The following is a 27,349-nucleotide window of genomic DNA, read 5'->3' as shown; positions in this document are numbered from 1 at the left end:
GGCAGACTTTATCCACATATTCTGGCAATGCCCTCATATTCAAATTTTCTGGGAAGCAGTGTTCTCGGACATATGCTCTGTGACCACCATCCATGTGCCCCGGACGGTGGAGGTTTGTTTGCTGGGTTTGGTGGACACTTTGGCTCATCTTTGGGCCTCCAGAACGCTGATAGGGTTATTATTGTTTTATGCAAGGAAAATTATTCTGCTCCAATGGAAATCTCCTTCAGCTCCAACCCTAAGCACGTGGAAACAATTAATTAATGTCAACTTACCACTATACAAGGCAACCTACCTAGCGAGAGGTTGCTCCAAAAAATTCCACAATGTCTGGGACATTTGGGTAGAGGACCTGTCTACCAACCCTGACCCTGACTCTCCTGATTAATAGATTACCTTACAATAGACCAGGTGTACACATATTTTGTATGAAGTTCAACCTATGTCCAATCCACATGCCTAATTATTGTGACTTCCTTCTTATATAATGTGACTTACTGCTACCCCTGAGCTGCTGATACCTACAATAGTCTAACAATCTTAGTAGCTACTGGAGCATAGAGCTTCGTTCTAGTGCCACCAACGGCACTACCGTAAATGGTTTTGTTTTTCTGTTTCTCTGTTTTTTTTTTGTTTTTTTTTTTTCTCACTATGTTGTTTCACCGAGCCTGGGTATGCCCAATAGGCTGTGTTTTGTATCTAAACCTGAAACTCAATAAAAAGAATTAAAAAAAAAATGTTGCCTGTCTTGCAAAACGCCCTCAAACCAAGTTACTCTCAATCCAAGGTTTTACTGTAATATGGTGACTTCTGTGGTTTTTGCATACAAAGAATGCCATTATTTAGAACAGTGCAGCCACCAGCACACACTTGGGCATCACTAAGTAGTGGCCATTACTAAGATGGCAGAGCATGTGTTTCAGGAATCTCTACTCCAGACTGATGCCTGTGTTAAAACTCTGCAGCTAAACAGCCAGGACCCAATCCTTCAATTGAAAATGAAGCCAGTAAGACCCCTGGTCTGGACGGTTACCCTACCGAATGGTACACACAATTTAGGGATTTACTATGCCCACTTCTATTACGTACATATAACAGATATTAGATATTGGAGTCCTCCCCCCCACTATGCGAGAGTCCTTAATCATACTTTTACTGAAACCCCGCAAAGACCCACTCAAATGCGAATCGTACTGCCCAAGATCCCTCATAAATGTGGACATTAAGATCCTGGCTAAAGTGCTTGCAAATCATTTAAATGCTGTGGTTACGACCTTGGTCAATAGTGACCAAGGGGCAGTGTTGCCAACCGCCCGTAGATTTACGGGCAGCCCGTAAAAAGAAGGCATTTTCCCGGCGCCCGTGAATGCCCGTAGTACGGGAAAAGTGCCCGTAAAAATGGCGGCGATCGGCTCGGGTCTGAACTGCGCATGCGCAATTCCGTAAACCCCCGAGAAGATCCGATCTTCTTGAGCTGCCGCCGAGTCTCCTCTCTGCTCTGCCCAGCAACAGCCAGCCCGGCCCGGCCCCACCCACCCCAGCCAGAGCCAATAATTTAAGCGCATTTTCGCGCCAACACGGCCCGTGGCTGGCGCCAGCCCTATAAACAGGCGGAGCCGAGCGGGAAGACTGAGGCGCCTCGTGGAGAGAGACCTGAACGGCGGCGGGACGGGGTCGGGGTCGGGCCAGGGAGAGAGGAGGACGTGACGAACACAGTCGGACTACTCTCGGACCGGTCACAGACTCACCACCACCACACCGACACGGACCGGACTACTACTAGTCTCCTCTCCTCCACGGTCCACCCGATCTGACTTGTGTGAGCCTGCCCTGCTGCCCGGTGCCCGCCCGCCGTCGCCGACGTGCCTGCCTGGTGTCTAGAGAGCAGAGGTGAGTGAGTGTCTGAGAGAGGGGCGCCAGCCTGAGTGCCACACTGCCAGTGCCATGTGATGTCAACTAGCCTGGGATTGAGGATCCATCAGTGGGATGGGGCATGGGGGCCTGCCGCCTGGCTGGGGGGGAAGCAAAGTTGGTGTGGGGGACTCAGGAGTGACTGGGGGGGTCGGTGTGGGGCAGGGGCAGGCAGTGTGGCGTGGTGTGACCCCCAGGGCCATGAGAGAGGGGCGCCAGCCTGCCATGTGATGTCAACTAGCCTGGGATGGGGGGGCCTACCGCCTGGGGGGAAGCAAAGTAGGTGTGGGGGACTCGGGAGTGACTGGGGGGGTCGGTGTGGGGCAGGGGCAGGCAGTGTGGCGTGGTGTGACCCCCAGGGCCATGAGAGAGGGGCGCCAGTCTGCCATGTGATGTCAACTAGCCTGGGATGGGGGGCCTACCGCCTGGGGGGGAAGCAAAGTAGGTGTGGGGGACTCGGGAGTGACTGGGGGGGTCGGTGTGGGGCAGGGGCAGGCAGTGTGGCGTGGTGTGACCCCCAGGGCCATGAGAGAGGGGCGCCAGCCTGCCATGTGATGTCAACTAGCCTGGGATGGGGGGCCTACCGCCTGGGGGGGAAGCAAAGTAGGTGTGGGGGACTCGGGAGTGACTGGGGGGGTCGGTGTGGGGCAGGGGCAGGCAGTGTGGCGTGGACAACGTATCTATCACCTATTAACACAATGTGATTTGAAGCATATAAAAAAAGGAATATAATATTGGTATGGTTATGGTATACAGCAGCACCCTTAGAGATAAAGAAAGCTAAGGGTGTAGTATGCAGTCCATTCCCTTATTTTTCCTTCTGGGGGCATTTGGGGGTTGTCTCTCATTTATCTTAGTTATTTAAATTTAGTGTTGATTGGCTGTAATCAGCCTAAGCTAAGATTGATATACTGAGGTATCTGGAACCTCACTGGAAATATAGTGTTTTTTTTTTTTTACCTCAAAGGTGTCTTGTGTCCTAACACAATCTCTAAAAATTTATCTATAAAAATTAGTGCTGCCTTGCTCACTCCACAGTGCACTCAGTGAGTAGACTGTGGAAGATGCATGTTAATGCTTGTTACAGTACTAGTAAATTTTGTTGCTGGCTGGGGCCTGGGGGACCCTGGGGTGGAGGGTTAAGAAAATTGGATTGGGCAGCCATGGAGCACTGGGGGGGGGGGGGAGCAGTCTCTCTGTGGTCTGCGTTGGACAGCCTGTTTCATGTAGATTTTCCGCTTCTCCCCACTGTGACCAGCCTGCTCCTTCCGGCCTTTTTGGAGCAGCCTGCTCCTTCCAGCCGCCTTGGACCAGCCTGCTCCTTCCAGCCGCCTTGGACCAGCCTGCTCCTTCCAGCCGCCTTGGACCAGCCTGCTCCTTCCAGCCGCCTTGGACCAGCCTGCTCCTTCCAGCCTTTTTGGACCAAGTTTTACTGCCCTGGGGAAAGGGTTGCCTGCAAATACCACAGCTACAGATTACGGTAAATACATAACTTCATTTGTGTGTGTGGGGGGGGGGGGTTATTCACTTAGCTGTTTTTCTCATTTTCGGTTTCCTCTCTCCTGTTTTTTTTTTTTTTTATATAGGTAGATTTTACCAAACTTTTCTTCTTGGACCAGCCTGCTCCTTCCAGCCTTTTTGGACCAGCCTGTTCCTTCCAGCCTTTTTGGACCAGTCTGTTCCTTCCGGCCTTTTTGGACCAGCCTGCTCCTTCCGGCCTTTTTGGACCAGCCTGCTCCTTCCGGCCTTTTTGGACCAGCCTGCTCCTTCCGGCCTTTTTGGACCAGCCTGCTCCTTCCGGCCGCCTTGGACCAGCCTGCTCCTTCCAGCCGCCTTGGACCAGCCTGCTCCTTCCAGCCGCCTTGGACCAGCCTGCTCCTTACAGCCGCCTTGGACCAGCCTGCTCCTTCCAGCCTTTTTGGACCAAGTTTTACTGCCCTGGGGAAAGGGTTGCCTGAAAATACCACAGCTACAGATTACGGTAAATACACAACTTAATTTGTGTGTGTGTGTGGGGGGGGGGGGTTAATTCACTTAGCTGTTTTTCTCATTTTCGGTTTCCTCTCTCTTTTTTTTTTTTTTTTTTTTTATATAGGTAGATTTTACCAAACTTTTCTTCTTGGACCAGCCTGTTCCTTCCAGCCTTTTTGGACCAGCCTGTTCCTTCCAGCCTTTTTGGACCAGCCTGTTCCTTCCAGCCTTTTTGGACCAGCCTGATCCTTCCAGCCTTTTTGGACCAGCCTGATCCTTCCAGCCTTTTTGGACCAGCCTGATCCTTCCAGCCTTTTTGGACCAGCCTGATCCTTCCAGCCTTTTTGGACCAGCCTGATCCTTCCAGCCTTTTTGGACCAGCCTGATCCTTCCAGCCTTTTTGGACCAGCCTGATCCTTCCAGCCTTTTTGGACCAAGTTTTACTGCCCTGGGGAAAGGGTTGCCTGCAAATACCACAGCTACAGATTAAGGTAAATACACAACTTCATTTTTATACACAACTTCATTTTGTGTGTGGGGTTTTATTCACTTAGCTGTTTTTCTCATTTTCGGTTTCCTCTCTCCTGGTTTTTTTTTTTTTTTTTTATATAGGTAGATTTTACCAAACTTTTCTTCTTGGACCAGCCTGCTCCTTCCAGCCTTTTTGGACCAGCCTGCTCCTTCCGGCCTTTTTGGACCAGCCTGCTCCTTCCGGCCTTTTTGGACCAGCCTGCTCCTTCCAGCCGCCTTGGACCAGCCTGCTCCTTCCAGCCTTTTTGGACCAGCCTGCTCCTTCCAGCCGCCTTGGACCAGCCTGCTCCTTCCAGCCGCCTTGGACCAGCCTGCTCCTTCCAGCCGCCTTGGACCAGCCTGCTCCTTCCAGCCGCCTTCGACCAGCCTGCTCCTTCCAGCCTTTTTGGACCAAGTTTTACTGCCCTGGGGAAAGGGTTGCCTGCAAATACCACAGCTACAGATTACGGTAAATACACAACTTCATTTGTGTGTGTGGGGGGGGGGGGTTATTCACTTAGCTGTTTTTCTCATTTTCGGTTTCCTCTCTCCTGTTTTTTTTTTTTTTTATATAGGTAGATTTTACCAAACTTTTCTTTTTGGACCAGCCTGCTCCTTCCAGCCTTTTTGGACCAGCCTGTTCCTTCCAGCCTTTTTGGACCAGCCTGCTCCTTCCAGCCTTTTTGGACCAAGTTTTACTGCCCTGGGGAAAGGGTTGCCTGCAAATACCACAGCTACAGATTACGGTAAATACACAACTTCATGTGTGTGTGTGTGTGTGTGTGTGTGTGGGGGGGGGGTTAATCACTTAGCTGTTTTCTCATTTTAGGTTTCCTCTCTCCTGTTTTTTTTATAGGTAGATTTTACCAGACTTTCCTCCTTGGACCAGCCTGCTCCGATCAATCAAGTTACTCCCCTGGGGAAAGGGCAGGGCTGCCTGCAAATACCACAGCTACAGATTACGGTAAATACACAACTTCATGTGTGTGTGTGTGGGGGGGGGGGGTTAATCACTTAGCTGTTTTCTCATTTTAGGTTTCCTCTCTCCTGTTTTTTTTATAGGTAGATTTTACCAGACTTTCCTCCTTGGACCAACCTGCTAAAATCAATCAAGTTACTCCCCTGGGGAAAGGGCAGGGCTGCCTGCAAATACCACAGCTACAGATTACGGTAAGTACACAGCTTAATTTGTGTTTTCTCCTTTTTAGGTTTCCTCCCTCCTGTTTATTTTTATATAGGTAGATTTTCCTGGACTTGGCTTTTTTTTTTTTTTTTTTTTTTTCCTTACACTCAGATCAATTTTGATTTTGACGTTTTTTCCTCCTACAGAAATCAACTTATTGAGAAGATAGCCAGCTATATGGCTCTACAGCCAACACCACCACCACCAGATTAGAGAAAATGAGCTACTAAACTGTAAGTGTTTTTGTATTATACTAGCACCACACACATTGTAAGGAAAATGGGCAAGATAGACTACATTATTTTTTGTTTTTGTTTTTTTTTGTAGACATCCACCTGCAGAACTTCACATGTGATGCCTCTCAGTGTTAAACTTTCAATAAGTTCCTGTGATCAGTTTTCATAGCGATTGTTTTTTTTTCTCAGGCAGGCATCTGCAGCACACAAGCCAGTTTTCTATTAGTTCATGGCACATTCTTTTAAGATTTGGTCAAATAGTTTGCACCGTGACGTGACCTTGTAATACAACACATTTCAGGGCTTGAGTTTGCCGTAGGTTGCACTGTCTGTACTCTGCAGTTCCACTTTAGACATGATGGAAGAGGCACCACGACCTCGTGCAAAAAAACCTCACAAAGTTAGACTTTGTTCTTTTGTTGCTGCTTGGCTGACAGACGTTGAGTTCAAATTCTGGTTAAGAGCAGATGCTGAATCAAAACAAAATGCAAAGTGTTTGTGGTGCAAAAAAGTCTTCAGCATTGGATATGGTGGTGTTCGTGATGTACGCAGTCATTGCACAAGTTCAAAACACAAGGCTATTGCTGCAGCTAGGCAAGCCAGTACTGGCATTGTTAGTTTTGCTAAGCAAACACTACCAGATCCAGTAGTGTTGGCTCATAAGAAAAGGACTTTTGAAAGTGAGCTACAAATGGTAAATTTTATTGCACAAAAAAATTTAGCATTAAGCCTGTTAGATGATCTTACCCATAATGTCACTGACTGGTTTCCAGACTCCAAAATCGCAAAATCCATCAATTGTAAGCGAACTAAAGGTTCCATGTTGGTTAAGAATGTCATTGGCAAGTGTCTCAAAGAAGAGTTGTGCAAAAGGCTTACATATTGTCACTTTTCATTACTGATTGATGAAACTACTGACATATCAACAAGCAAAAAATTAGCTATGGTTGTCATTTATTTTGATGAAGAAGCTGGTAGAACCAAATACCAGTTCTACCGCCTTCTTGATCTCACTGAAGCAACTGCTGATGCTATTTTTGAGAAGATTAAACAATCTTTTCTGGAAGATGGTATACCCCTAAGAAATGTAATGGCTCTTGGTACAGATGGTGCAAGTGTAATGGTTGGTCCTAGAAACTCTGTACTGTCCCGCTTCAAAGTAGAGCAGCCTTATATTTTTCACATTCATTGTACCTGTCATGTTGCTGCCTTGTGTGCTGCAGATGCCTGTAAAGCCATACCAAAAACTATTGAGCAACTTTGCAGAGACATACATAGCCACTTTGCACATAGTTGTAAACGTTTACAGTTGTATCATGAATTTCAGGAATTTGTAGATGCAGATTGTCTAAAGATTCTACAACTTTGTTCTACCAGATGGCTTTCAATGCTTGATTGTGTCAACCGCATTCTGAATCAATATGATGCTCTGTTAAGTTATTTTCAGTCAAGTGATGATTCAGATCGCTTGGTAACTGTTGACAGAATAAGCATTAGGCTACAGGATCCTATCACTAAGTGCTACTTTATGTTTCTTCAAGCAGTTTTGCCAAATTTCACACAGTTCAATAAAATTTTCCAGAGCAATTCACCTATGTTACCTGACTTGTACTTCAAGTATTGCCAACTGCTGAAAAGTCTCATGGGCTACTTTATCAGGCCAGACCTGTTGGTTTCCATTCAAAATGATGCACTGATTCGATTTGACCACACTAATAGTGCAAACTTCAAATCGACAGATGCCATTTTATTGGATACCAAACAAAAGAACATTTGTCTACAGTAGATGATTTGTCAGCTGTTCATCAGTTCATGGTTCAAGTAACGACCTTTTACACAAGAGCTGTAACTGCAATTAAAAAACGAATGCCTATTGGAAACCGAATTATTCAGCTGTTGGCTTTACTAAAACCTTTAAACAGGTCTACTGCAAATTCTGGGGACATTTTAGAACTTGTCAAGCATTTTCCTCAAATTGTTCCCCCATCTGAATTTGACGCACTGCATACTGAATTTATAGAATATCAAGTGACAGATTTTAGTGATCCTGAGACTCAAACTTATGATTCTTTTTGGCACATGGTAGGACAAAGCTGCAGTATCGATCAATCTGAAAGTACCTAAATTCCCACATCTGGTTAAATTTGCAAAAAATATGCTTTCCCTTCCCCATGGGACAGCTGAGGTAGAACGTGTGTTCTCTTCTGTAAAGTTAATGAAAACTGATCATAGGAATAAACTTTCCACTCCAATGTTGGAAGGACTGCTGTCAGTAAAGAGTGGCCCAGGAAAGATTACTCAGAACATGATCGAAAAGGTTGACATCACAATGTATGACCACAAGGTTGAAACTTTATCAAAATGTAAACACAAGCAACTGTGTGTGTCTTCTGCTGCTGGCAAGGACAAAGATGATCTGGTGGTGGTGGTGGAGGAAGAGGAATGACTACAGAAAAATCTGATTCCTTTCTTATGTAATTGTACAACACATTTTAGACAGTCACAGGAATATTCTGTTTTGTTACATTAAAATTATTTTCTCACATGGATTACTGTTGTGAAAATGATGGGGGATAACTATCTCCACAAAAGCTGCTAAATGTGTCTTTACCAAAAAAGTAATTTTGCTTCAGTTTTTGGAAGCTGTTTGTCATTGTTAGGAAAGTTTACACTTGTATTGTTAAAGGGACAAAATTACATATTTACTAAATAGCAGTTGTCAGTGGAACTGGAGGTGAAGCTAAACCTTCACATGGGGACGCCTGTTCCATTGTCCACTGCTGCAAGGTTGAAGTAAATTCTATTTTGCCAGTTATGTTGAAAAGACTGTTTGTTTTTATTGCTGTCTGTGACAGTTAGGCTGGATTCACACCTGTGCATTTTTGCAGATTTGCACTACAGAATACGTTCCTTAAGAAACCATGGTAAATGGACTGTAGTGCAAAATGCAAAAAGCACTAAAAATGCATAAGTGTGAATCCAGCCTTAGGGGGAGTTATTCTCTATTTTTGTCCTATTTACTTCTATCACCAAAAGAGAGCTTGATTCCAGAACATCAATAGAGGTGAATGTTCAAAATTTTGTGTGACCATATATGGTGTATTGAAAAGAATCAACTCTCTTTAAATTCACATTTTGTTGCTTAGTCTGAAATGAAGACAGTCAGTTTTCATTTTATCCACCTGTATTTACTCATAGCATTCAAGTGAAGGATATAACACCAACATGTCTGAAAATAAAGCAAAAACTGAATCGGTGAGTTGGAAACTATCACACATACCCTTGTCGGAGACTAAATGTGCAATGTTAGGATATGTCTCTAACAGACCAATGGCTGAAATTAAATCAAAGTGTTTCAACAAAATACTGACAAAAGGGTGGTTCCTTTTCCAACTCAGTGCTTCTGTTTGATTTTTTTTTTTTTTTTTTTGTGACATGTTGGTGTTTTTGGCTGACATGTTCTAAGAGGGGCTCCCCACTGACAACCAATGTAAGGATGTTATTGGGGCTCCCCATTGACAAGTTCAACCAGTGTGTACGGGGGTCAGGGGATGGTACTGGGGTTTTCCCACTGACAGCCAATGTAAGGGGATGTTACTGGGGTTTTTCCCACTGACAGCCAATGTGAGGGGATGTTACTGGGGTTTTCCCCACTGACAGCCAATGTGAGGGGATGTTACTGGGGTTTTCCCCACTGACAGCCAATGTGAGGGGATGTTACTGGGGTTTTCCCCACTGACAGCCAATGTGAGGGGAGGTTACTGGGGTTTTCCCCACTGACAGCCAATGTGAGGGGAGGTTACTGGGGTTTTCCCCACTGACAGCCAATGTGAGGGGATGTTACTTGGGTTTTCCCCACTAAAAGCCAATGTGAGGGGATGTTACTGGGGTTTTCCCCACTGACAGCCAATGTGAGGGGAGGTTACTGGGGTTTTCCCCACTGACAGCCAATGTGAGGGGAGGTTACTGGGGTTTTCCCCACTGACTGCCAATGTGAGGGGAGGTTACTGGGGTTTTCCCCACTGACTGCCAATGTGAGGGGATGTTACTGGGGTTTTCCCCACTGACAGCCAATGTGAGGGGAGGTTACTGGGGTTTTCCCCACTGACAGCCAATGTGAGGGGAGGTTACTGGGGTAAGACTTGATGTAAGAGGAAACTTTAATGTAAGGGATGAGTGGGGACTCTAATTCACTTGGATGTTAAGTTGCACTGAGTAAAATCAGCTGGCTAAAACTGCATCTGTCTTCATTTCAGGCTTTTTTTTTTTTATTTTTTTTAAGGAGTGGTGATTCTTTTCTATACCCACTGTAGCCAGGTGACAAAAATATGGGTTATATTAACCCGCTCTTACTTTTTCAAAAATAAAAGAATATTTTATTTTATCTTAATCTCCTCTATATTACATTGGTTGTTTGTTGTATTTGTTTGTAGCGTACATACGAAAATTTGCATTAAAAATGTACTTTTTTGTACGCTTTGGAAATGCCAGTAAAAATGTGGTTTTGCCAGTAAAATTTGGGTGTTGTGTCAGTGAATTTTATTCTGGTAGGTTGGCAACGCTGCCAAGGGGGCTTTATACCTGGAAGGTCCACTAGAATGAATATTCGCAGATTGTTTCACAATTTGCAATACCCTCATGATCGTCCTTCCACACGGACCATTGTATCCCTGGACACCTGTAAAGCATTTGATAGTGTGGAATGGCTGTACCTTTTTCGGGTGTTACAGCTGTATGGTTTTGGTCCCCATATAGTGGCATGGATAAAGCTCCTCTATGCTTTCCCAAGGGCCCGTATTCGTGTCAACTCCTTACTAGGGGTACAAGGCAGGGGTGCCGTTGTCCCCCCTTCTATTTGCCCTGGCCATGGAGCTGTTAGCAGTACGCATTCAATCCTCCTCATCTATTAAAGGCCTTCCTATTGCTACCATAGATGACCAAATCTCGCTCTATGCGGATGATACCTTGGTGTACCTGGCAGATACCAATGTGTCACTCCAATCATTGTTGGCCGAGATCAATACGTTCGGAGATTACTCTGGCTTCCAGGTGAATTGGGACAAATATAATCTTTTTCCCTTGGACCCAGCTGCATTTTCTCAGATTCACTTGGACTCAGGGGCGGATCCAGAGCCTAGTCTCGGGAGGGGCACTGCCAGAAAATATATTTTTTTGGGGTACATCTATCGGGGAAATGGCTGGTGTTGGCGCTTCAATCATCACGGCACCATGGTTGTTATGGTGTCAGGATGATTGAAGCGCATTATTACTATAATTACATTGTTATAAAAAATTAAATAGTTTAACTCACCATAATGCAGAATCAGTGGGAGCCCCGAGTGTGTCACTTGCCATGTCACCTGTCACCAGATGCAGATTGTCACTTGCCACGTCGCCTGCCACATGTTGCGGATTGTCACTTGCCATGTCACCTGTCACCAGATGCAGATTGTCACTTGCCACGTCGCCTGCCACGTTGCGGGTTGTCACTTGCCATGTCACTTGCCACGTCGCCTGCCACGTTGCGGATTGTCACTTGCCATGTCACTTGCCACGTTGCCTGCCAGGTTGCGGATTGTCACTTGCCATGTCACTTGCCACATCGCCTGCCACATGTTGCGGATTGTCACTTGCCACGTCACCTGTCACCAGATGCAGATTGTCACTTGCCACGTCACCTGCCACATATTGTGGATTGTCACTTGCCACGTCGCCTGTCACCAGATGCAGATTGTCACTTGCCACGTTGCCTGCCACCAGATGAAGATTGTCACTTGCCACGTCGCCTGCCACATGTTGCGGATTGTCACTTGCCATGTCGCCTGCCACATGTTGCGGATTGTCACTTGCCACATCGCCTGTCACTTGCCACCTGCTAAGGTGGTCTCTTGTGTCCCAGAGACAGGCAGCAGAGAGATGATGTAATCTCTCTGCTGCCGCAGCTGCCTGCATGGAGGGGGGGAAGTTGAACTGCAGGGATGCAGGGCGGGCGCCGGGCGGTGAGAGATGATGTCATCTCTCTGCTCCCCCGCCCGCCGGCTCCCTGATTGGCCAGCAGGCAGCAGCCTGCCCACATTGAGCGGCACATGTCAGCAGCGGCTCTCTCACCTATGGAGCCGCCCAGCGGCTCCCTCACTCACGGAGCCGCCCAGCGGCTCTCTCAGTCACGGAGCCGCCCGGCTCCTCTTTCATTCACGGAGCCTCCCGGCTCCTCTTTCATTCACGGAGCCGCCCGGCGGCTCTCTCACTCACGGAGCCGCCCGGCGGCTCTTTCACTCACGGAGCTGCCCAGCGGCTCTGTCACTCACTCACGGAGCCGCCTGGCGGCTCTCTCACTTACAGAGCCGCCCGCCGGCGGGCTCTCTCTCACACCCTGCTCTCTGTCACCCGCAATTGCCCCGTTGCCCCCCCCTGGATCCGCCCCTGCTCGGACTCGAAATTGCAGGTGGTGTCCTCTTTTCTGGTGCAGTCGCCTTTGTCCACTTATATCACTAATAACTTAGACCCGCTACTAACTCGCCTACAGGAGCAAACTAAACAATGGATGGACTTACCTCTAGATCTTATGGGAAGGGTAAATATACTGAAAATGGTCTATCTACCAAAATTGCTATATATTCTGGCTAACTCCCCCTGTAAAATCCCTAAATCTGTTTTCAAACGTATAGATACGATCTGTACTACGTTCCTATGGAGTGGCAGATCCCCTAGGGTGGCACTTGAGACGCTAAGGCTGCCGTCACACATGGCAGGCTTGGCGTTTCCAAATTTTTTTTTATATTACTTAGCATCACAGTTGGTGCATATTCATGACTGGCTACACCCAGTCTCGGCAAACGCTTGTACCACCACTGAAGGAGCCATTGCGGGTTCCATGGAAACCCTCCATAACATTATTTACAGGGGCAAGGTCCCAAATGGACCAGGCACCTCTAGGCTGGCTACCTCCCTTTCAATTTTCCGATACATCACTACAAAAATTTCCCGACATACCTGGTCAGCATCCCCAAATAATCCTCTATGGTTTAACCCCACTCGCAGGAACTATACTCTTTGCCCGACCCCAAGCGCTGGTACTCCAAGGGGGTAAAGTATCTATGTCATCTATACAATGAACAAGGCTTTAAATCTTTTTATCAGCTAAGACTTGACTTTGACTTACCACGCTCTTACTTGTTCTATTATTATCAGCTTAGACATGCTATCCGAGCTCAGTTTGGCTCCCTAAATGATCCTACTAACCTACCCCCACTAGAGAAGCTGCTGAGACAACCTGATCCCAATAAACTTATTTCTGCTTACTACGCTGCCCTAATGTCTGATTTTAACACCAGATTCAGTAAGGCCCAAGAAAGGTGGGCATTCATGGACATTTCACTTACAGAGGATGACTGGACAGAGTTTAGTGACACGTACAAAACCACAGTTATCTCATCAAGGGACCAGTATCATACAGGTAAAGATTTTTCACCAATCCCACCTCACCCCGGCTAGGCTGTACAAAATGGGGTTGAAGCCCATGGCTAGATGTTTCCGTGGCTGTGGCGGGGATGCCGATTTCATACACTGTTTCTGGGCATGCCCAATGGTTCAGGACTTTTGGGTGGAGGTGGGTTCTTTTATCCCCTTTGCTTTAGGCCTCCCTAATATTATTCATCCTAAAAATGGTTTACTAGGTGTTTCTGGTGACCTGCAGATATCATCACAGGCTTAGAGACTACTACGTATTCTTTATTATTATGTTAGAAAGGCTATATTGTTATCATGGAAAAGTATACAGACATCTCTGAAATCTCTTTGGCTAAAACTAATTAATGATGCTATACCACTGCATGAGCTCCAGAAATGGAAAAAAAAACATTCCACAAAATCTGGGACAGGTGGCTGGCCAGCCCCTTGACCCTCTCTTCATAATGTATGCATCATATGGGTCACCTATAGGCCGTGCCAGGATACACTATATGCAGATTATTACTATTGCTGGACATCGATAGAATGCTTGTGCTATGTACACATGTAATTACTATCTGATCGCTGTACCACTATTTGTCTCTTATATATACATGAGCTTTGTACCTGACATTATATACCAATGATTAACCAAGTTTTATCTAGTGGTTGTTTGTTGTGCTTGTTTTGTACAACTGGTTTGTCTTAAAACTAATAAAAATATCTTTAAAAAAAAAGTCAGTAAAAGGTGAAGATCTAGCTGCATTACACAGGAATCTTTAGATATATGCAGCTTAGCTTTATTGATGGAAAAGATTGTGAAATTTAAAAGCCATGTCTATATTTACCTTTGGAATAAACATGCAATAAGGGGCAAAAATAAGTGCTTATATAACTGTTTTCCCTTTATGTGAATATTTTACACTAAAAAAAAAAAATTTACAGACTTACCTTTGTAGAATCAAAATGTGAGTCAAACTCTGTATTTAATGCCATCCTCTTAAAAACATCCTGTGCAATTATCTTACTCATTTCTGATGTCACCTGAAAATAGATGTAATTTATAAAATAATAATTGTATTATTTGTTGTATTTATTTATATAACACTGACATATTCCTCATGACTGAATTCTGATAGGAGATGGGCTCTATTCTAATGCAGGTATATATGGATGTGTTACATGTGTCATATTACACATGGCTGGTCTGATAAATAGAGGTAACAAACTGGAGTCATGGGTGGGGAGCACATTTTGAGGCCAAGATAATAGAGCATTATAATAAAGGAGAGCTAGCAGGACTTTGTATGTTTGTGTTTAATGCTAAAGTTTAATTAGCACATTTCCTACAACAAATAGGTTTAGTCACGCTTCCAATATTCTTGTGTTTATTCCAAACTTCAATAGTAACTCGAAAAGAAAATGCAATGTGTGATGTCTGTTGGATTTATTCCATATCAGACTATTTACTGTTGTGTGACAGCAATATTACATAACCAAGCATTAAATTATAGTTCAAAATAGTCCACAGCAGTCTTTTTTTAACCAGAGTTCCATAGAACCCTAGAATTTGCTAGGAGTTCCTTGAGAAATGAACAATGTTTGCCTCCCAGAGAAGTAATGCCGTGTACACACTTTTCGACCGAACTCGTCCGCTGAAAAGAAGCCGTCGGACAATCCGACTGTGTGTGGGCTTCATTGGACTTCCGACTGACCTTTTTGGTCAAAAATCAGACGGACTTTAGATTTGAAACATGTTTCAAATTTTTCCGACGGATTCAAGTCCGGTTGAAAAATGCGTACTTCTGTATGCTAGTCTGACGGACGAAAACTGACGCTAGGGCAGCTATTGGCTACTGGCTATCAACTGCCTTATTTTAGTCCGGTCGTACGTCATCACGTACAAATCCGTCGGACTTAGGTGTGATCGTGTGTAGCCAAGTCCGTTCGTTCGAAAGTCTGTCGGAAGTCCGTCGGAACGACCGTCGGACCTTTGATGGTGAAAAGTCCGCCCATGTGTACATGGCATAACATCTGACAACAATGATTTTCTTTTTATCTATATGCGGAGGAAGGGGGATTTTCCCCAATGATCACAGATGTAGGGAGCATTCTTTCCAGTGAACACCCCACATATGTACCCTGAGCTGTAGACAAAATAATTATTATAAGGGGTTCCTTGAAACTGGAAAGTTATTCCTCCGTGTTTAAAAGGCTGAGAAAGGCTGGTCTACAGCAAGGGACCATACCTGAGTCTTAATGATTATAATATATTTAGATCAGTTGAAGGGAAAATTCTTTTGAAGCAACCATAATTAACTCTACCAACTCTACCAACTCTACCAGGCTTTGGCGGTGGTCCTATTTTATATGGTTCTTCTCCCCTTACTCACATTTTATCTAATTTGTATTGCACACCACATGTTCTTTTAGGAAAAGGTCCCATTTAAGTGACACAGGCAAGGTAGTGGTACAAAGTGCAATAACCAACTCATACAACATCATTTAATTTTTCAAAACAAGTGCTAAGGCTTATTTCACCTTACAATGCCATACGTTGTGCAACAGGATGAATCGAGAAGTCTACAAGTCTAGAAACAGAAACAATGTGAACTTGGGATGTTTTCCGTAATGACTCAGGACCTCAAAATTCCAGGGAGCTCCAGTATTTCAACATATTTTTGGCAGTGTTAACTTGATCTTCCCCCTCCAGCCTCATGAACCTACTCTCCCGTAAGACCATCCATCATGTGATGAGCCAATAGGAAGATGCTGGATGAACATAAATAAATGGGGGAGGGGGAGTTCAGACAGGTAACTACACTCCTAGAAAGTGTCTGTATTTTCATATTAGACTTCATATTAAAACACCTTGGGGTTCAGAGCGCATACGTCATTTGCAGGTAAATTGAATTATATATAGAGGCACAGCTAGGTATCTGCATTGTAGTATACAAGTGGTTATAACCCCTCACCTTGTTAAACTACACATTCAGTCTAAAATAGAAATGAAAGGCAAAACACTTGTGTATAGATACAAAATATATAAATAGAGAGAGAAAGAGAGAGAGGGGGGGGGGGTGTCAGGACAAGCCTGATCATTGGAGGAGAGCAGGTGGAGTTCCCAGCACAGCTAGAGAACTGACCATGGTGTGTTCTCCTGCTTAGTGTGGTCAGTTCAGGAAAGCAGAGGGACTGGCTGGAACACCAGGGATTGCACACAAAGGAAGCAATACAAAGAGAACAGGATCCAATTGCATGGTACAACAGGCACATGTCAGAAATATGAAATGTTGGGTTTACAATACTTCTCTTACAGATGAACTTTAAGTTAATGATGCCTCAGTTTCAGCTAGTGGGATGGTCTTTAACTGGTTCATGCCTGTGGTATAGCTGAAAGACAGCTGCAGTGCGGCTCTCCACTTCTGGGAAGATGTCCATAGAAGTCCGCCCACGTGCGTGCCTCCCGCACGCCCCCTGGGGTATGCATCAGATGCGCTCTGTTACTGCTGTGTCCTGATTATTAGTGCACCCCATCAGTGCGAATCAGTGCCCATCAGTGCAGCTTATCAGTGCCCATCAATGCAGCTTATCAGTGCCCATCAATGCAGCTTATCAGTGCCCATCAATGCAGCTTATCAGTGCCCATCAGTGTCGCCTATCAGTGCCCATCAGTGCCGCCTCATCAGCCCACCCTCATTAGTGCCTACTCATCAGTGACCATCATTGCAGCTTATCGGTGCTGCCACATCAGTGTCGATCAGTGCAGCCTCATCAGCGCACATCATTGAAGAAGAAAAATAACGTATTTGCAATATTTTATAACAGAAACTAAGAAAAACAGTTTTTTTTCAAGATTTTCAGTCTTTTTTCATTTGTTTAGCAAAAAAAAAAACTTGTGGTGATTAAATAGCACCAAAAGAAAGCTCTATCTGTCTCAAAAAATGATACAAATTTCATTTGGGTACAGTGTTGCATGACCGTGCAATTGTCATTCAAAGTGGAATTCTTCTAGGCCAGTCATGGCAAACTGCCTCTTTTGTAGCCCTCAGTTGGTCTAAGAACATTCTGAATGAGGCCCCAGCTGTCCTCTGGTTGATAAAAGCGACACTTCTGAGATAATTCTGCAGCTAAAAACTTCAAAATGTTTTACATTACCCTTTTTGTTGAAATAAAATGTAAGTTGTATCTTACACAGTACTACGTATATTGCCTATTAAGAACGTGTTTTGGGGGAAATAGGCAGGTTGGGCCCTCCATACTTTTTTTGCAAAATGGACAAAAGCAAACATCTGTCAGGGGTTCTAGCCTTCCCTTACTTTACTAAAGAAAAGCATTTCTATTCCTGTCTGTGTTGCTGCTCTAAAGTTCCCCTCAGTTCCCGTCTGGTAAAACATTATCAACAAGACAGAAAGTGAGGGGTAAAGGGGAGCCCTGGATAGCAGTAAAAACCTGACTCTTCACTCCATCCAAAACAATAGAAAAAAATGTTGAATGGACATACACTTTAAAAATGTATTACACTCATTTCAGCACACGATTTCATTTGAGTTTGATGTGTCTGCTCTAAACTATTGTGCATCATTCTGTATTGCACTAGGTTTTTTTTTATAACCAGCGCAAGGGCTTATGATTCTAGGAAAAGCACAGCAAACAATATAAAGCAAATACAAATCAATTTTTAAATATAAAATGTTAAATGAAATATCTTCATTTTATAAGTCACTGTACTCTGCGCATAATTTTTCCTCTTTGCATTGCTTTACTGAATACAGTACAGTCTGGTAATACAGAGAATAAGTGAACACACTGCATCTGGCTAAAATCAAAAAGTCTGTTCAATTTATGTTCATGTAATAAGAATACACTGTACAAAAAATTAGCAGGCTTTTCAAACTGATTAAAGGAGTTCTCTAGTCACAGCATACTTTTTCATTTTATAACATCAGCATTGTAATACCAATACCAGCAATAGTTTTTTTGACAATTCATTATAAGCTTACTTAAAAAATCTCCTTTCATGTTGTGAGTTCTGCCTGTCTGCTGGTCATCTCTTTATACAACTTCCTGGACTCCCTGCATGCTTTGCAGCCTTTCCTCTGCTGTTTATTTTAAATTTCTAAGGACTACATATCCCATAGTACCTTGCTGCCTGCAAGCAATGATTCCTGTACTGACGCCGCCTTCTGAAGCTCCACCTCTCAGCTCTCTGTAGTTCAGAAGACAGGATCTGTGAAATGTGTGACACAGTAGTGCCTACTCACAGGGCATAGTGATTACACGTCACAGAATTCAAGGAAGTGAATGTGAAGGGATTTTCACAACGTAAGTTTACAAACTTCAAGATCATTCAGATTAATAGTAGGCTAGAAGTAGCTGAAACATAATATAGAAATGAATTTATTATATTACATTTTTTTTTTGCTCCAATAGTTTTTATTACTTTTTCAAAACAGCATACTGTACAGAACATAAGCCCAGATATTCATCAGAAGATTGTTGAAACAGGGATGCAACATACATTGTGCTTGGTGGCTCTTATCATATAATTATATTACATTTTGACCATAGATACTCTTTAGGTGAGAGACTTCAGGCTCCTGTCTCATGATTCTATGCTGTGCAGCCTCTCTCTCTGTGAACTACAAAGGGCAATGCTTTGCTAAAGGTGAAACCCAGCCTGTATTTCTGCAAGCTGAGATTCAGGAACAAAAAAGACACTAGGAACCATGGGGATTGGGAATAAATGCAAAAATATTTTAACATATTTTAACTTGCTGTAACTGGTGCAGTTCTTAGCATCATCAAATGTGAGTGCAATTTACTTGTTTTTTTTAATATATAAATTGAATAGTTTTAATGGTATCACACTATGTGGAGTTTTAATTGCTTATAGGCTCGGTTCACACTGGTGCGATGCGGGAACCACATCGCATCTGACTCGCAGGCAAGTTCACACTGACATCTGCAAACCGCTGCGGGTGTCAATATAAGGTTAATGACACCCCCAAATCAGTTTGCAGAATGCAGTGTGAACTATGGAATCAGATCGCATGGGTCTAAACACCCATGTCATCCAATTCCGAAAAAAAAGGGTCCTGCACCATTTTGGTGCAAATGCAAATATTGTATGGCTGAATTTGCATCTCACAGACATTGCATGTGATGTGCACAGAAATACGGTGCAAATCATATGCTATGTCTGGCATCGCATAAGTGTGAACCCAGCCTTAGGCCTTATGCACACTGGGCATTTAGCTCAAGTACACAGGACTCCAGCCTTTAGGTGTGGGTGGAAGGCACAGGCACACCAGCTGGATGGTGTACTGAATGTTACTAACATTTCCGAAAGTATGTGCCCAGGGGCAAATACCCAGAACCCAAGCACTCTGCTTTCTGAGCATTCATCCCCCGGTGCATACTGCCCTCAACCCTAGCATCAGCCCACTGCAGGAGCTGTTAGTCTCCCATAGGCTGACAACAGTGGCCCTGGGCAGTGCACCTGTGTCTCCCACCCACACCTAAATGCCACAGCCTTATGCAAATGCCAAGTGTGCATGACGACTTACAGTGAATGCCTTAGTGGAGGAGAAGATCAAGGGAAGTTTGAACCTGTGACACTGAGGATTTATCAAGCTAAATGCTTATGGACCAGAAAACTTAGTACGGTCATTTACCTCTGGTGAGTGTAACTATGAGCACATTGCTTTTTGGAGTGGCTTTACACAGAAGTGCTTCTGAAGAAAATAGATACAAAGAAGATACTGTACATTGTAATTTATCTTTTGTAGAGAGTTTCTTTTATTTGGATTTACTGAAGAAACTGTGTATGTTTTGCTCATAGCACAAGGTTTTTGAATGTTATTTGTGCAAATCTGTCATCCTACCTTTTATCATTGGAATGGTTATAGATCTGTCATTTTAGAGCGTGGGGAGGGTTTAGTAATGCCATGTACACACAAGCGAACTTTCCGGAAGACTTGGTCCGGCGGAGCGGACTCCGGCGGACAATTCGATCGTGTGTGGGCTCCAGCGTACTTTTTTTTCCCAAAAGTCCGACGGACCTAGAAATAAAACATGATTCAAATCTTTCCAACGGACTCAAGTCCGGTCGAAAAATCCGCTCGTCTGTATGCTAGTCCGACGGACTAAAACCCACGCTAGGGCAGCTATTGGCTACTGGCTATCAACTTCCTTATTTTAGTCCGGTTGTACGTCATCACGTACAAATCCGTCGGACTTTGGTGTGAGCATGTGTAGGCAAGTCCGTTTGTTAGAAAGTCCGTCGGAAGTCCGGTCGAAAAGTCCGCCAATGTGTACGCGGCATAAGTGTGCTTGACTTTTTCTTTGATGTTTTTTTCTACAGTGTTCCACACTTACAAAGTGTCATAGAATTTTGACTTTGTTACACAGGGGTGGTTATAAACAACACAGAATTTATAATATGCTTTGGACATGCCATTTAATCTCCTGGAAATATAGAAAGTTACCTCCCACCTCTCCACGAGACGGGAATTCTTTCTTCCCCGTCGACCCCTACTGGAATACATAACACCCTATAAGGTGGTTTCTTGAATCCCTCCTTACCTCCAGAGCGTTTCCCCTCCTTTCTCTTAGTTCGTCCCCCCCCAAAAAAAAGTTCCCCCTCCCCCTTTGACCTCCCTTCATACCCTCTGTACTCTCCCCTGACCACCTTCACTCCTCTCTACTACACCCATTCTTATTGATTTTCCCTCCTTCTTTCCGATTTTCTTCCCTACCCCGCCTCCTCGGTCTCCGCCACTCTCATATTGATAGCTCAAGCCTCTCCAACCAAGAAACCAAAAGTTTCACAGCCCATACAATACTTAGGGGTACCTAAAGATGAAAAGCTAAGACCCCCTCACCTAGTCAAAGCCCGGCCCCACCAATCAGTATGGCACATATAAAAACCACCACTAAACATACTACGTTGAAAGTGACATCCTTGAATGTGAAAGGGCTCAACATCCCAGAGAAACGCAGCCAAACTCTCTCACAGATGCGCAAACTGAAAACCGATATAGCCTTCCTACAAGAAACGCACTTTCGCACTGACAAAATTCCCAAGCTCACTAACCCCTGGTTTCCAATTTCTTATAACTCTACAAACACACAGGCAAAAACTAAAGGAGTATCAATTTTGATCTCCAAAAACTTAAACTGGGAACTTACTAACTCACTTATCGACAAGGAAGGCAGATACATCTTTTTAAAAGGCAAAGCTCTTGGTCGATCCATAACCTTGGCCAATATCTATAGCCCCAACTCAGCACAATTCAGTTTCTTCAAACAAATATCCCAACTCTTGACAGGTTTTTGTGCCGGACTAACCATACTCGGAGGTGACTTTAATGTTGCATTATACCCACTATTGGACACATCCTCAGGCACCACATCATTACCCTATAGAACCCTACGCCATATCAAACTGCAATTTCAAGAGCTACTCTTACATGACACGTGGCGTACTCTTCATCCAAATGAAAAAGACTACACGTTCTTTTCCGCCCCGCATAACAAATATTCGAGGATAGACTACCTCTTCCTCTCCCAGACTGATCTTCCTTTTCTTTCACACGCAACAATTGAACCGATGCCTTTATCCGACCACCACCCAATCACAATGACATTGACCTTCCCAGATCACATCTCCGTCTCGAAGACTTGGCGATTGGACTCCTCTTTATTGACCTCGAAAGAAGACATTACAGACATTAGGCAAACCATACACAACTTCTTTATAGACAACGATAATGGAGAGACAGCCCCACTAATACAATGGGAGGCTCATAAGTGCGTCCTAAGAGGCAAATTCATTGCTCTTAAGACGGCGCGGAAAAAGGCTCACCAGGCCAAAATCACAAATCGGATACACAAGATTAAAACTCTAGAACGGGTACATAAACAAACTCACGCCCAACAGTCATACCAAGATCTCACGCAAACTAGAGAACTCCTACTCGCAGAGTTGTCCCACAAAACAAAACGTACATTTATTTTACATCAGAAATTTTTTTTACGAATTTGGGAACAAAAGCGGTAAATACCTAGCCAAAGCCATTCAAAGGAACAAAGTTCGCACCAACATTCATACTATCAAAGACTCCCAGGGTAGGTCTAAAGTCACTACCCCAGATATAGCCTCCCAATTTGAGGCATACTACGCTACCCTATACAACCTGAACAGGCAAAAAGAAAACCCCACTACGGACAACAGTAGACGCTCCCTTATCCAAAACTTTTTGAAAGATTACTGCCCCAAACCCATCAATACAGAAGATGCCCACCAATTAGAAAACCCCTTTTCGGAAGACGAACTAAAAACTGCGATCAAACAATTAAAAGCAGGCAAAAGCCCCGGCCCAGATGGACTCACAGCCTCTTATTTTAAAACTTTCACAGAAGTACTTACCAGCCCCTTCCTCAAAGCCTTCAACTCTCTATCCTCCACCACGCATCCCTCCCACTGGCTTCTTGAAGCACACATTACCGTCATACCAAAGGAAGGAAAGTACACGACACTGGTTACCAATTATAGGCCGATTTCCCTCCTAAACGTCGACATAAAATTGTTTGCCAAAATCCTTGCAAACCGCCTGCTTCCTCGTCTACCCTCCCTAATAGGTTTAGACCAGGTTGGTTTTATTTCAGGAAGAGAAGCAAGAGATAACACGATCAAAGCCATAAATCTCCACCATTGGATGACAACCAACGAACACAAAGGGTTTTTCCTGTCGTTGGATGCGGAGAAGGCGTTTGACAGATTGGCCTGGGACTACATGTGAGCAGTATTAAGACACATAGGACTCCAAGACAAAAATGTTCAACTCGATCATGTCTCTATACACAACACCAACCGCTAGAGTTCGAACGAATGGCCATCTGTCAAACGCCTTCTCCATAACCAATGGGATGAGACAAGGATGCCCCCTCTCCCCCATCCTATTTGTATTAACCCTGGAACCACTACTAAACTGCCTCAGGAATAACGAAAATATTAAAGGCATACCCATAGCAGGTCGCACTTATAAGTTAACAGCTTTTGCTGATGACATATTACTTTCCCTTAGCGAACCCCATATCTCAATCCCAAATTTACTGAAAGATTTCAAACTCTTCCAACACCTCTCTAATTTCAAAATCAATTTCACTAAATCCCATGCCCTCAATGTCACCATCCCACGAGAGACAGTTGCACAATGTGAAACTAACTTCCCCTTCCAATGGCGTCATGATGCAATTAATTACTTAGGGATCTATCTTACAGCAAACTTATCAGACCTTTTCACCAAAAATTACTTACCCATACTCAAAACCATATCCGAGGACCTCAAAAAATGGAACAAACCACAGTTTTCGTGGTTCGGCCGTGTGGCAATTATCAAAATGAATATCCTTCCTCGTATTCTTTACATATTACAAACCGTTCACACAAAACTTCCCTTATCTTTCTTCCTATCATACAGAAGGATGTGTTCAGAATTTTTGTGGAAACAAAAACGTCCGAGAATTTCATATAACCTTTTAACACGACCAAAATTGAAGGGGGGTATTGGTCTCCCAGATCTCCAAAAAATACTATTGGGCATGTCATCTTAATAGAATTGCACTACAAGGACTGGGTTAGACTGGAAGACTCATTATCCCCCTCACCACTACGAACGACACCCTGGTTGTCGCCTAAACACATCCCCCCCCGCTCTTAGAGAACACCCTCTCGTTGAACCGACACTCCGATGTTTCAGAGAAACATGCCAAAAACTGCACATCTTCTCTTTTCCAGGACCCTTAACCCCGGTAAGACTCAACCCTGCCTTCCTTCCCGGTATGTGCACACAATTCCTAACACAACAATGGCAATACCCAGACATATTAGCACACCACTTCTTTTGCAACGGTACTCTCCTAGAACGCCTAGCACTAACACCCACCTTCACAAACAGCCCTCTTCCACTCTGGACCTACTTTCAAATTCGCCACTTCTTACAGGAGATCAATCGTGATGCCTCCGTCACACGGCCACTCACTTCATTTGAACATCTCTGCTCCCAAACCAACCCCCAACAACACTCAATCTCCAATATCTATACTATGCTATTTACGGGGATTTCCCCTAAGGAAGGAAAAGCTTACAAAACATGGGAAAGAGAAACACAACTAGAACTATCGGAAGACCAATGGGAACGTATATTTACGATTGCCCACAAAGGTTCTTTAAACGTCTCTATCCAGGAAAACAATTACAAGACCCTAACATGATGTGACGAAGAGCCAGCCACATTGTTACATATTATGTGGTCATGTCCGAAAATTTAACCATTCTGGACCCAAGTCCGAGAACTCACCGAATCAATATCCACTTCCACCTTAAATCACTTACCAGCCCAATGCATCTTCCATCACTCAGATCTACCTACTAATTTCTACCGTAAAACATTGATCTTACCCCTTCTCAACGCAGCAAAAATGTGCATTCCGAGACATTGGGGCTCTCCTCACATACCGACCATACCAGAATGGTTTAAGCAGATTAACAAAACAGCTGAAATGGAAGAACTCATTTCCATCGCACGAGACACCCCAGCCAAATTTTCAAAGACCTGGGCATGCTGGAATCACTTTCGAAACAACTGATAGATATCTAACACTACTGAATTAATCCTTGACTATGACGCGCACACTTATGTCAAACTACTACTGATCTCTCCAGATAACCCCCTCATACACCCCCCCTTTCCCCCTTTTTTTTTTTTTTTCTCTTTCTCCTTCCTCTTATATCACAGATGGCCTGGTCTCCCACCCCTAATCAAGGGACGAGTATGGGAGTCCATAAGCCATCATCTTCCTTATGCAGTTTCACGACACAAACTGTCCCACATATTTAACTTACTCCACCCTAAAACATCATATCAAAACCACGCTGCTAGTGGCGGAGATCGAGGAGACAACCGCTATACCGTTAACTATCTTCACCCCCTTCCTCGTCTCCATCCCCCCCCCCCCCTCATTTTCTTACACTCTGAACCTTCCTTAATCCCCATGTATTTTACGTCCGCTAAGACCCCGTCTTATTATCTGTTGCGACTCGGGTTCTCAAATTAGAGAACCCGATCAGCAACTTTACACCCTATATGGACTATCTTATCATACAAGCTTAAGCAACCCAGGAGCTGGAACCTCTCTTCACTAGACATACCCCAAAATGTTACAATATGCTTCAATATATGGCAACATGCTCCCTAAAATTACTCTCAAGGTTTAACTTTTTCCACTAGATATGGATCTTATCCATTCTATATGTGTTGAAATGTATGCATTTGAGACTTGTATAACCACCATATCTTGGATTCATCTGTTCTTAATACAAATATCAATGTTCCATGATAACTTGACGATTGTATGATGACTCTTTCTGCTGGATATGTTATTGTTCTTTTCTTAAATAAAAATCTTTTTGGAAAAAAAAAAAGAAAGTTATTCTGAATTGTTAGGGATTCATGCCAAGTTGCAGATATAATGGATGAGGGAGATTCATTTATTATTGTGATATGTTTCTTTTCCTTGGTAGTCATCACAAACATGCTTGAACAGTCAGTAATTGTTAGCAAAAACCAGCATTTAAGGACAACTATGGTTTACTTAGGTATTTATACCAGGAAGGTCATTAAGGCATTCTGCTTTGTGGCTACGGAAATTGCATAAAATTGAATTTCTGCTGCAAAGATTGCAATGGCCTCTCTTTTATGACCACGTTTCTATTTGTGGAAAAATACACTTTGAGATTCCATGAACTCTATTCCAAAATGCCAAACAATTACTCCTTCTGAGAAAGTACTTCACAGGCCTGGGCTGCTTTTCTGAGTAAATACCTTTCAGCGCTATTCCATTGTGGCTGCTTGGTAATCAAAACAGACTAAAACAGTTTTTATAAAAACTCTCAAATGATCTGCTTGGATGCCAATTAGAAACACAAAGCAGAAAAAAAAGTTTGCACTACTTTAAGACGAACACATGAAAAAAAAAAAAAAATTCTGAATAAATTGGGATTAGAGTTTTGGGAAGGTACTTGGAGTGGCAGACTTCCTAAAACACTCTAGAATTTGCTGTCTGCTAGTGGATTTTAGGTCAGGATTAACACAGTAATTGTTTTATATCAGAAAGTTGTTTAAAAACTAACAATTTTTAATATGCTTTTTTTTTAAGACCCCTTTCACACTGGAGCATTTTTCAGGCGTTTTTCAGGCGCTTTAGCGTTAAAAAAAGCACCTGTAAAGCACCTGAAAGAAGCCTCATCTGCAATCCCAATGTGAAAGCCCAAGTGCTTTCACACGGGGCGCTGCACTAGCAGGGCGTCAAAAAAAAGATCCCGCAAGTAGCTTCTTTGCAGCGCTTTCATGTTTTTGCCACCGGGCTGGGTGCGCCGATGAAAGGGGTCATAAGTGGCCATTTACCAGTGTTTTCCAGGCACTGGCAGTGCGAAAGGGCTCGGGCTTTCACATTGGGATTGTAGATGGGGCTTCTTTCAGGCGATTTACAGGCACTTTTTTTAACGCCAAAGCGCTTGAAAAACGCCTGAAAAATGCCCCAGTGTGAAAGGGGTCTAAGGGTTACAACTGTGACTATGGCCACTGGGACACTCAAGTTTTAATACACATTATTTTAGGATGGCCTTTCATTTTTGAACTGATCTTTGGTCAAGCAAGTTGTTGAAGCACTGGGACAAGGACAGTACAATCAGTGCACTCCTGTTTTTTTAATGTTAAACAATAGCGTAGCGCCTAAATACAAAATACATATCTCAAGATGCAATAGAAAAACCATGTGAAGCACAGAAACTAATAGTGCAAAGATGAAAAACAAACTTCCAAAGATGGCAAAAATAAAGTCCCACAGTGTGTATGGTTGGTGGAAAAAAAAAAAACATTTGATACGACGGCGCCAGTATTCATGAAGGTGCTTCAAAAGTGCTCAAGTGACTAGCCACAAATATCAAGTGTATTCAAAACTCACCAGAGCAAATGGCTATCATTACAGCAGCATATGCTCCTGAGCATACATGGAAGTCTCA

At 43.8% G+C, this 27,349-nt stretch overlaps 1 protein-coding gene across 3 annotated transcripts in view; it reads right to left on the bottom strand.

The window, feature by feature from the left end:
• Positions 1-27,349, bottom strand: part of LOC141115190 (uncharacterized) — a 158,740-nt gene that overhangs the window by 15,471 nt on the left and 115,920 nt on the right. For all 3 annotated transcript variants that reach the window (XM_073608452.1, XM_073608454.1, XM_073608453.1), the window contains exon 11: positions 14,212-14,304. In XM_073608452.1, coding sequence (XP_073464553.1) covers positions 14,212-14,304 — 93 coding nt within the window. The remainder of the gene's footprint in view (positions 1-14,211; positions 14,305-27,349) is intronic.

This window comes from Aquarana catesbeiana, linkage group LG01 (assembly GCF_042186555.1).
Source record: "Aquarana catesbeiana isolate 2022-GZ linkage group LG01, ASM4218655v1, whole genome shotgun sequence".
NCBI classification, from domain to species: Eukaryota; Metazoa; Chordata; class Amphibia; order Anura; family Ranidae; genus Aquarana; species Aquarana catesbeiana.
The sequence above is the reverse complement of the archived record's forward strand: the minus strand, read 5'-3'. Positions and strand labels throughout refer to the sequence as shown.